Raw genomic sequence first — 12,375 nt, forward strand, 5'->3', positions numbered from 1 at the left:
TTGTAATACTAAAAATTTCAAACTTGCACATAGTTCATCATAATAGATGCGTATCGTTTGCAAGAACGATTACCTTATAACGTCATCTTATGGAAAATATCCAGAACTTATTTGGGCTGATATTATCGCATTATCACACATATGCATTTTTCTCGGGGGTGGAAGTATTGTTATGATACATTCAGATTTGAAAAAAGTTGGGGACTGATGGAAGAAGAATAATTTTAGACATAATCGGCTAAAATCCAACTTGACCAGGTTCATAAATTTGTCGTTGTCACTAAGTCGTTCAATTTGGCTGAATCTACCAAATATTTGTACAGCGTCCCAAAAAGTCACCGTGAACGGAAAAGTATAATAATCAAAGAATGTCTCGTACGGGAATTTAAGAACGGTAGCTGTATTGGAAGGTGTTGAGAACAATTAGAACAAACTCAGGAATCGCCACATCGAAGATATTTGGGAAAAATTTATCGATATTTTGAGGCCAGTGAACAACCAAACCGAATGCCAATATATATTTGGAAAATGTACGTCAAGGAGGTACAAAGGATAGGAAGCTTTCTCATGAACGACAAAACGTATTTGTATTATTGTTCCCAACGTATATCAACCCAAATAATCTTTATATATAAAATAGAGATTTTCCCACGTACGTATAACTCATCATCACGGGAGAACGGTCCTTATATTTTGTGAATTTGTCTTCACCCAAATTAGAATGATGGAGTACTTTGGAAAATATTTGAGATGATTGGAATTGACTATGCATATCTTTATATATAAGAAGAATATCTATATATATATATATAAATGGAGTGATGTCTGTCTGTCTGTCTGATTCTTATAGACTCGGAAACTACTGAACCGAACGACATGAAAATTGGTATGTAGGGGTTTTTGGGGCCGGGGAAGGTTTTCGTGATATTTTGAGACCCCTCCCCCCTCTCTAAGGGGGGGCTGCCATACAAATGAAACACAAATTTCTGCATTACTCGGAAATTAACCAAGCAAACGAAACCAAAGTTGGCATGTGAAAGTTTTAGGGCGCAATAAATATTTCTATGATGGTTAGACAGTCCTTCCCCCACTCAAAGGGGGGCTGCCATACAAATGAAACACAAATTTCTGCATTACTCGAGAATTAATCAAGCAAATGAAACCAAATTTGGCATGTGGAGGTTTTAGGATGCAATAAATGTTTCTATGGTGATAAGATACTCCTTCCCCCTCTCTTAGAGGGGGCTGCCATACAAATGAAACATAATTTTTTGCATTACTCGGAAATTAATCAATCAAACGAAACCAAAGTTGGCATGTGAAAGTTTTAGGGTGCAATAAATGGTTCTATGATGGTTAGACAGTCCTTCTCCCACTCAAAGGGGGGGCTGCCATACAAATGAAACACAAATTTCTGCATTACTCGAGAATTAATCAAGCAAATGAAACCAAATTTGGCATGTGGAGGTTTTAGGATGCAATAAATGTTTCTATGGTGTTAAGATACTCCTTCCCCCTCTCTTAGAGGGGGCTGCCGTACAAATGAAACACAAATTTTTGCATTACCCGAGAATTAATCAAGCAAATTAAACCAAGTTAGGCATATGGAAACTTTAGGGTGCAATGAATGTTTCTATGGTGGTTAGATACCCCTCCCCCATCTCTTTGGGGTGGCTGCCATACAAATAAAACACAAATTTCTGCATTACTCGAGAGTGATTCAAGTAAATGGGCGGGACGAAGTTTGCCGGGTTAGCTAGTTTAAAATAAAAAAGGAAAATTCGAAAATAAGAGGTACGCATATGTATGTTTCGCTGTGAAAATCATCATTTAGATCAATTTTACAGATCTGAACAATAACATACAAACTCTCTTGAAGTATATTCGTTATTTTTACCAACCAAAATATTCTCTAGAAGTACATTATATGGCAGGACCGGGTTTGCCGGGTCAGCTAGTTGCTTTTAATTTCGCTCACTCGCTCACTATATTAGAAAACTGTGACAAGGGGATAAGAGGTGTTTGCAGAGATTAAACTTTAATTAAAATCGATCCATAGGTGGCGGAGAAAACTGTAACTTGGTGAACTACCTGCGCTCAGAACACAAAAGAACTTGCACAAGCATAAGCGGACATGGAACGGCATGACCACTAATCTGAAATGGAAGAAGTGTCAATAGGTGTAAAAAGAATGAACTGTCCTTTGTCTATGATGCGCGGAAGATCTACGAGAAGAGATGAGGAGGGTAACCAGATCACGAACGAAGGCGAAGTGGTTCATAGAAGAAAACAGTACTTCTATCAGCACCTGGATGGAGGCGATCTGGCGTAGTGGTAACATTCATACCTCTCACGCTAAAGGTCACGAGTTCAATTCTCACTCCCGACATTCTTCCAAAAATGGAAGCAAAGTGACGAACAAGCCAAATGTGTTGAAAGTCACTAAAATACAGATAAAAAAAGCACCTGAATAGCGATGCAGCAAGTAGAAGTTGATATGGAAACGATTTAGGTGCATCGGCCGTATCAACTCCCGACCATCACGTACCAAATCAAGGGAAATTGGAAGCCGGCAAGGACGGGTTGCTTGGCTGAGAGAAGGAAAAATTACAGGAGATTATGTCCAACATACAACATTGACATTGGACTGAGAAATTATTTTATTCAAATCCTTGTTTATCACTTCGGATATTGCTTTAGGAGGTCATGAAATTTTAGAATTAACTTTTTAGTAGAATGTTGCGGTGCTAAGAAGTAACATTTTGAGCTAAAAAACTGAAGCACATTGAAAATGTTCGAGTTTTTGGCGATGCTGAAAGATTTAGCCCTTACATAAACAGCAGAATTCGACATGATAATTGTCCGTCTTGGGGAAACCGTAAATCGAGCCAATCAAAACGTGGCAATTAGGGCGTTTAAATATCGTTTGACATTTTACAGTTATTCAATTGTTTATCTCATGAAAAATAACATTTTATTTATTGTTGTGGATGCGTAGAAATTTTTCCAGTCAACTGATGCAAACTTCTTTCCGATCTATTGAGAAATATTCGAGTTATAAGCATTCGAAATCTTCCATTTTTTCATATTCTGTGTTTAGTTTTTCATTTTGCGCCTCATATATTCCGGTTAGACGTAGTCCCACGATTGAAACAATTGAAGCTATTCATCAATGCATAAGAATAAGGGATTCTTTTAGAATTTTTATTACATTGAAAAGCATTATTCTCAGTGCATGCATTCATTATACTTTTATGCACTAAGTTATATTTTGAAAAATTGATTTGCATTGAAAATCTGAAAACACGGACTCAATATATCGTCAATTGTTTATAATCCCGAAAAATCGAAAAAAAAAGAAGTTATACAGGCGATTATATAGTTTCCACATCAATGTGTGCGTGTCATGCAAAAATACAGAAACTCTCGCCAGATAGCACGAAAATCAACCCTGTTCTCCCATTGAACAAAATTACACCGCTTTTTGTTTTTTTCTTCCATTCTTTCATTCTTCCTATGCATCGTGCCGAACCTCTGTAAAATTTATTAGCATCAAGAAAGAATGTTATCTGCTCGGTAGCTGGATTAGAACTATCATTTACAATCGCGAATGGGTTATTTATACTCAGTCGAAAACAGAACATGCCTACATTTCAATAATTCCTCTCTCTAAATTGCCCGCAGAACGAATGTTACATTTGATTCGCAGTGGTATATAAATATTGTGAGCGATGAGGAATTTCGGGCCAACTCGTCTTAGGAATGGCAGCACCTTCTCAGATTACAGGCAATAATCATTGAAACAATTTTGTATAGTTGAACTCTCAAAAAAAAAGTTTAACTTTTCATAAAAAATATATTTTAATATATTTAATATATAATATATTTTCCAAATATATGAATATAAGATGAACACTAAAATAAGTTTACACTAAAAAAAAAGGCGTTTAGATAGCGCTTAACATTTGACAGTTATTCAGTTGATTATCTAATAAAAAAAAATTAATAATTGCTATAGAAGCGTAGAAATATTCCGTATCAACTGATGCAAAAATCCTTCCGATCCAATAAGAAATGATCGAGTTATGAGCATTCAGAATCTTTCATTTTTTCATGCATGTTCTATGTTTAGGTTTTCTTTTTACCCCCATATACTCCGGTTAGACGTAGTCCCACGTCAATAATTTAAACATTTGAATTATTTATTTCTCGAAAAAATATTTTTGAAAATTCTTAAAAAAAACTTATCTAATTAGTCCATGCAATGACCAACAAGTCATTCATACACCGTAAGATTGGTATTTCCACAGGGAACAAATTTTTGTAGTCCCAACTTATTCATATTTTATTTTGAAAAAAATTAAACTAATACTAATTTTATACCTTGAATAGAATAGCGATAGCGATAGAATAGATTATAGAAACGTAATGTATAGTAGTGGCTACCATGACCTAGTGGTTAGCGTGGCGTTTACAAAAACACCAATTTTCTTCTATCTTCAAGGATCGTAACACGATGGCCCTCCTGCGGGATAGTGGGGTTGGTCGTAGGCTTGCAAGCCTCACCACAAACAAAGTAACGAACGATACATAAGGAAATATTGTGAATCAGGCAATGTTGTGGTTAAAAAAAATATTGAAAATTTATAGCATATTAGATAAATCTTGGTGAATTTCGGATTTGATTGATAAAAGTTCATTAAAGTTCACAGCCAAAATAGTTATTGACGTTAAAAGTGCTTCATAAAAACTTGATATGTTTCCTGATATGAAACTGAAAAACTGAAAGACGGAGTTTTCTTCTTTTTTTTTTGAATGGTAAAGGGTGTGTCACATCAAATTGCATCACGGAGAAAACGCTGTAGAAATTTAATTTTTAGGAATTATATCTTCAGCTTTCGCTTATAATCAGATAAGAGTGTATAGATCACGTTGGCCATGCTTCACTGTCAATTTTTCGTACATTTGGAAAAATGTCGTCGAACGAAAAAGAGCGTCGTGAATTAATCCTGTGCACTCATTTCGAGAATCCGGAGTTGTCACATCGGGACATCGGTAAGATGCTGGGAATCGTCCAATCCACGGTCAGCAGAGTACTAAAACGATACTTTGAGAACCTAACCATCGACCGGAAGGTGAAGAACGGCAAAAATGGATGCTCCGTCAGTGAAAAAGATCACAAGCGCGTAGTTAAGCAGTTTAGACGTGATCCGAGAAATTCGGTCCGGGATGTCACCAATAAGCTGAATTTGTCAAGTTCATTCGACCAGCGGACCAAGCAGCGGGAGGGCCTGCGTACATACAAGGTTCAGAAGGCTCCTAACCGTGACGAAAGGCAAAACATGGTGGGGAAGACGCGAGCCCGGAAGCTGTACACCGAAATGCTGACGAAGCCGCATTGCCTGGTAATGGACGACGAAACCTACGTCAAAGCAGACTTTCGTCATCTGCCGGGCCTGTTGTTCTTCTCCGCAGAGGACAAATTCAGCGTTCCGGAGGAGATTCGCAAGCAGAAACTATCCAAGTTTGCCAAAAAGTACATGGTGTGGCAAGTGATCTGCTCTTGCGGAAAGCGGAGCGCCCCCTTCGTGATGACCGGCACGGTGAACGGGCAGGTTTACCTTAAGGAGTGCCTACAGAAGCGCTTACTACCACTATTGAAGCAGCACGAGGACCCGACCATCTTCTGGCCGGATCTCGCTTCGTGCCACTATTCAAAGGACGTGTTGGAGTGGTACGAAGCCAACGGGGTCACCTTCGTGCCAAAGGAAATGAACCCGCCCAACGCGCCGGAGCTTCGCCCAATACAGAAATATTGGGCGATTATGAAGCAGGCCCTCCGGAAGAACCCAAAAGTTGTCAAATCGGAGGCGGATTTCAAGAGAAAATGGATTTCTGTTCAAAAAAACAGGAAGTGGGTTATATCTATGGTATAACCGCAATGGTGACGTAGGACTATCGTTGATTCAGTGATCATTTGTTTGAAGTTGAATCTGAATCCATTCTGAATGAAGAATAAACGAATATTCGGGGGACTTCCAAAAAAACGAAAGCGTTATGTTAGAGGTACAAGGTTTTATGCATCCAATATTGGATACGAAAATATCCTACTGATGAGGAAGAATAATCTTCAGAAGCTTTCCTGCTAATTGCCCTTGATTGAAAAATCATAGAACGAAATGTATTTGGTCGCAGTGTTATATGGTTAGAAAACATTAAAATAAACTCTTTCGCTTGCATGTTATTTTCAATGCCAAGGGGAACTGGCAGATTATTTTGCAGCAGCGATATCTTTCCGGATTCTTCTCGAAGTCCATCACCAGTGGTTAGTGCTAACTCGATGACCACCTGTTAATTGCACTTGATTGAAACATCACAAAACCAATTGTATTGTATTTTAAGCCAATTGTATTTGGTCGCAGTATTATATGGATAGAAAACGTTAAAATAACATCTGATAATTGCACTTGATTGAAAAATCACAAAACCAAATGTATTTGGTCGCAGCGTTATATGTTAGAAAACATTAAAATAAACTCTTTAGCATGAATGTATTTTTCAATTCCCAGGGGAACTGGCAGATTATTTTTCAGCAACAATAACATCTTCCCAGATTCTCTCCGATACTCGAAACCCATCAGTGGTTAATGCTAACTCGATAACCACCTGTTTATAGCACTTGATTGAAAAATATTTGGTCGCAGTGTTACACGGATAGAAAACATTAAAATAAACTCTTTCACATTAATGTATTTTTCAATTCCCAGGGGAACTGGCAGATTATTTTTCAGCAACGATTAGTTCTTTCCAGATTTTCCTCGATACTCTAAGCCCACCAATGGTTAATGCTAACTCGATAACCACCTGTTAATAGCACTTAATTGAAAAATATTTGGTCGCAGTGTTACATGGATAGAAAACATTAAAATGAACTCTTTCGCATGAATGTATTTTTCAGTTCCCAGAGGAACTGGCAGATTATTTTTCAGCAACGATTGAATCTTTCCGGAATTTTCTCGATGCTGAATGGCATCCAAACAAAGAGTTCCGCGCGTGTATGTGTGTGTGTGGCAGCTGCTCCGAACTCTTCCCGGGGAACCGTTTGTGGCATCATCCTGATGGATTCCCTTCCGGCCTAAGGTGCACAAACAGGCTCTTGGTGGCACCGTTCATCCGCGCTTTCATGATACACGAAGAGCTTCACCGCAACAGCGACAACATGCTCCAATCGCTGTTCAATTATAACTGAGTGGATTTCCGAGCGGCGCTCGCTTATATACCGATTGGTGATTTGAATAGCCTGTTTTGAAAGCAATTTTAAGGCTATTGAAACAAGTTTTTGGATCAAAAAGTAACAAGTATATAACGCGTAGACATTTTATCTTTCGAATGAAGTGTTTATCATACCATTTCGTTCAGTTGTTTAGGAGCTATTAACGCTCAAAATCTCGGTCTCCGGCGTAACGCTTTCGTTTTCGAAACTTTGATTTTACACCTCGGTATAGAAATGAAAGACGTAGTCCTACGTCAAAAACTACAACCTGACGTTGTACAGAACCTTATGGACGGGGTAAAGAGGAAGGTGCAAGCATACGGGCTTGGGCTCGAAGTATGAATAAAAAGAAAATGCCAAAAATTGTTTAATAGTTTTTATTTTACTATCTAAAATTTTCAAAAGGATCGGTCTACTGAGCGAATTTCTACAGCGTTTTTTCCGTGATGCAATTTGATGTGACACACCCTTTATCAATGTTGCCAGGAGAACGTCGCAGTCTCAAGGAAATATTATATGTATCATCAGTACTGAATTAGGAATTTTATGTCAACAAATATGCTTTGATTGGATGTTGTTGAATGACAAGTTTAATGATACACGTGTACTTGCATTGGTAAAATTTCATTAACAAAAAAAACCGTAACACACAGATCGGGATTGTTTTTTTAGCTTTTAGCTGTGCTTCGTGCTCTTTATTAAATTATATTATGGTATTAAATGGTTTCAGTTAAAAGAAGAGACTCACCTAAAGGTATTTCCCTGCTGGATGGGGCACTGCGTCACAAATGGCACACCGTCGTAGTACTGCGTTCCGCGCTGCCAGATTCCGTGCCAATGGATGGTCAACTCCATACCCTCCATGTGGTTCTCGACATCGATCACGACCCTGTCGTTCTCGCACACCTGGATACTCGGCCCGGGGATCATACGGTTCACCGTCAGAATACCTCGCTCGACACCATCGGCCAGAACGCACTGGCAGTGACTCCACACGGTATTGGTTGCATTTGGTGTGCACACTTGACAGGCGCTGTGGGGAACGAATCGAAATGATCACCTATTGAAATTCATATTGGTTTAAAATCGTGAGAAAAACTTACGCTCCCAGAACGGTGTAAAACTCAACGGTGAAATGGTAGTAGCAGATCCTTGGGGGCTCTCCCTCTCGGCAGGCTCGGGCGCACTCATCAGGCGCCGAGAGGCTCGGGTTACGTCTCAGCTCGGCGGTGGCGCTGGTGCTGAAATCCAAATGACGGAATGGGGACCGATTGTTGGCGTTGGCAATCGAGGGGAATCCGCTGGAGAGAACTGGTCCTCCTGCGCGTGGCGCCGACGTCAGCGGCAGTGCTTGTGTGCTTCCCTTCGACAGCGAAGGGTGTGTCTGGACCAGCCCATGGGTGGCCTGGAAGTAGTTTTTGGACGATGGTAGGGCATCGGCTATGTGCGATGACCACCAAGACGACGCTGGGGTCTGATCGACCGCGGCTTTGTCATCTGCAAAAAATAATAGGACAATCGTGGGAAAAAGACGGTTATTAGAGTTTGATTGATCGTGCTCAAGCTCAGTTTGATGAATATTCAAATAAGGCGTTTAGTGTACGAGTGAGTGCACCGCAAGCGGAATTACGTTTCAGCAATGACAACCAGCTTGCAAATTAGTTTCCGTAATCAGCAGCTTCAAGCTTCGAGCCGCATGGTCAATCTCAAAAAGACTTGCGATTATGGAGAACTGTGGAGCTCACATAAATGCATATAATGCAGTGCGCCGATAGTGACTGCAAATTGTCTCAGGGAAGGCAAACTGCTGCCTAGTCATTCTCGTTCAAAACGATATTGGACCGAGGACATGGAAGACAGAGTGGAATTTAATTCGCAATCTATTATGGGTGGCGTTTGTCACTCGACCTTTGGAGGCTTGCAAATGGAAAATAGGACAGCCCAAGAGGGGTGGCATGCGTCTTCCATTTCAAACGCTGCTGTTTCCGAGTCGGAAGCAGCATTCCAAGTCATCCGCTTTGTCGGACGCTATGGCTTCTCTTCGAACCTAGAAAATGCAAAATAGGTTCTGTTGCTTGTGCCCTCGGTTTCCCCAATGGTGCCAAAACGCTGGTGATCGCACACGTTTGTTACTGCCTATCAATGGCGGCGCATTTGTTGCATCTCTGCATACAGTCAAGTAGCAGCACATGAACTGCTCGATTGGAATATGTTCCTTATGCTTCTCTTTCACACCATCGTCACTCGTCGTCGTAACTTATTGCATGCGAACAGCATAAATTCTGGCGGCTCTCCGACTTTGCAATCGATTACGGTTCCCACACGTATGGTTATTTATAGTAGGTATGGCCAGAGCCAGCTGTGCATTGGCTGGTGCAGTGGGTAAACTTCGAATGGACCCTTTGGTTGGGGCTTTTATGGCGAGCTTGTTTGTGTCACTTTTGCTACGTAGAATTGAATGTGTAGAAATTTGCATAACAATGGCGTGTGGCCTGGAAAGGCGCAACCGCTGCTGCCATTGCTGCTCTAGAATTCGACTGAGGTTAGGGATTACAGTACCCGTTCGATTTTTGCAACGAACCCCAACACATTTTATTGTCAAAACCGAATGGGACCTATTTTGATTTTTGAATTAGGTCTAGATCTCCATGGAAGTGTGCAAACGTTTTTTTTGTAATATTTTAGATATAAATAATAATACAATTTGATAAATTTTAATGATTTTCATTCAATAAAATTGCGAAAGATCGAAGAATTGTTTGACATGCAAAACAAGATCGTCTTTCCAATAGTAAAATGAGTAACATTGAGTTTTCACTCAATTTATTATGTTTTTCCCAAATATAAACATCGGAATCAGACACCGCTACGGCGAATCTTTAATGGCTTCACACTTTCCGTTTGGTGATTGTTGAGTGAACATTGTTTGCCGGCGGGCATAGTGCGGGAATGAATTGTCTTTCTCAAGACATGGAGAGGTGTTAGGGTTATGTTTTCCCACAAGGGGGAAAAAATTTAAAGAATCTTTAATAAAAGAACGGAACGGTAACGGATTAATGGTTGTGCGTCCGCTTACCAAGCGAACGATCGTGAAACGTTAACCGTACAGTGTATAGTGATTTCCTTCTTTCAACGTTGATTTGCAGAAGATAGTTAGACTATACTTTACGATGGTTTATTAACGAATGAAGATCTGTACATTACGCACCCAACATATCGGGTTTTCAATAATAGCGCTACAAAAGATTTTTTTATTAAAACAAAAACGGTTTTGGATATCAATGAAATTCTTCATTCATGTGAATGTACATTTGATGCCATTATGTATGGAGCTCGATTTTTTAGCATGGCCACCACGGGCACGCTTGCAGAAGTCCATCGCAGAACCCAATTTTCGACGGCATTCACAGTAACGTGCCGGTCTTGATCATCACGTAAGAAGTACGGCCCAATGACGCCGTCGGACCATAAACCGCACCAAACTGTATTTTTTTTCGGATGCAATGGTGAATCATGGAGTACGTGTGGATTGCTGCCTGACCAATAACGCATATTTTGCTTATTGACGAAGCCATTCAGCTAGAAATTGGCCCCATCGCTGAAAATGATTCATCGATGAAAATCCGGATCATTTTCAAGTTGTTGCTTGGCCCAATTCACGAACATACGACACTTCTGGTGATCAAGCGGCTTCAGTTCTTGCGTCAATTTGATCTTGTAAGGATGTAGACCAAGATCTTTTCGCAAAATTCGTCACAACGATGTCACAGAGATGCCCAACGCTTGAGAACGACGTGTGAGAGACTGATTTGGTTCTTACTCAGTTGATGCGCTAGCGGCAGCAATATTCTCGACACTACGGTCCCTTCTTTGTCTGGAAACTGGAAACATTTTGTACTGTGCCTGTGTATTCAAATTTTTCCACAAGACGCTCAATTGTTGATCTGGCAGGACGATTCTGACGATCATAAATTGGACGTAGCGCTCTTAAAGTTGAGGTCATTGCCTCCGAATTTCGGTAGTAAATTTTAATAATCTCTACTCGTTGTTGGATCGTATATCTTTCCATTGTAAAATGGCAAATCTTACTGAAGAGAAATGTCATAGAACGGGAAAAAATATGTTTCGTTTGCTGTTCCTGTCGGCTCTAGTGAATTCTATTGTCGATTGTTGTATCTTTGCTCGGGTTGTTCTAGAATGTTCGCTATAAACAATGGAGCTTTGTATTATAGCAATAACACTTCTCTGTCCTTGTCTGATACCTTCTAGAAACGTCAGTTTGTTCTATGGTTAATTCTATTGTTATTGTTTAGCTTGCTAAAGCTTGTTGAGGTAAGTTGATTGTTTTTTAAATAAAAACATTCGCTGTTTAGTTAGCATTCGTGTGTGTTTTAATATGCCAAAGTGTTTTATTTCTCCAGTAGAAGCTGTATCCAAACGGTCTTTTTCAAGACCAAAGTAGCATATTCATTCAATTTCTAAGCTATCATCATCGAGGCCTCTTTTAGTCGAAGGATCCGCCATTTCCATTAAAAGTCAGAGCCACCAGATGAACTTTTCGATTAGGCTGTTCCTTTTAACAGCAAGAAAAATTAGGAAAAATTAGGTATTTTATTGGTAAAATGTTTTGTTGGTAATTTATCCAGTAATTTTTTTGCTTAAAACATGAACAGTGAATAAAGTAAAAAAGTAAACAATTTGACGATTAAAATGGATATGTTATTTCCATTTTCCTTGTTTTCGCCCAATGCAACGAGCAATCTTTGTGCCTATGAATCGGGCGATAGCTCTCAATGTGAGTCGATGCGTATTATGAATTATCCTTCATTTGCCGATACAAGGCATTTATTAGTTGGCGGAAACAATGAAGGATTGATCTTGGAATGATCTTGGAGATGATCTAGGATGGTTTTATTCTATTCTCCCCAATGATTTGATGAGAGTCTGGCTCAAACGGTTAAACGTTGATAGAGATTTTATTAGATTGATGTTCAGGTTGTTGTCCAATCAATTCGTGTTCAATCCAAGTTTATATAGTATAGGTCTTGCTACTAACAATTAATTGTTGTAAATTTTATGTAAATTTATGTGAATGGCTTTAA

General features: G+C 39.5%; 1 protein-coding gene across 2 annotated transcripts in view; it reads right to left on the reverse strand.

Annotated features, from left to right (window-relative positions):
• The window catches only part of LOC129764599 (uncharacterized), a 339,603-nt gene that overhangs the window by 44,152 nt on the left and 283,076 nt on the right, over positions 1–12,375 (reverse strand). For both annotated transcript variants that reach the window (XM_055763825.1, XM_055763827.1), the window contains exons 2-3: positions 8,377–8,770; positions 8,022–8,306 (exon numbers count right to left, since the gene is read on the reverse strand). In XM_055763825.1, coding sequence (XP_055619800.1) covers positions 8,022–8,306; positions 8,377–8,770 — 679 coding nt within the window. The remainder of the gene's footprint in view (positions 1–8,021; positions 8,307–8,376; positions 8,771–12,375) is intronic.

Source organism: Toxorhynchites rutilus, chromosome 2 (assembly GCF_029784135.1).
Source record: "Toxorhynchites rutilus septentrionalis strain SRP chromosome 2, ASM2978413v1, whole genome shotgun sequence".
Taxonomy (NCBI): domain Eukaryota; kingdom Metazoa; phylum Arthropoda; class Insecta; order Diptera; family Culicidae; genus Toxorhynchites; species Toxorhynchites rutilus.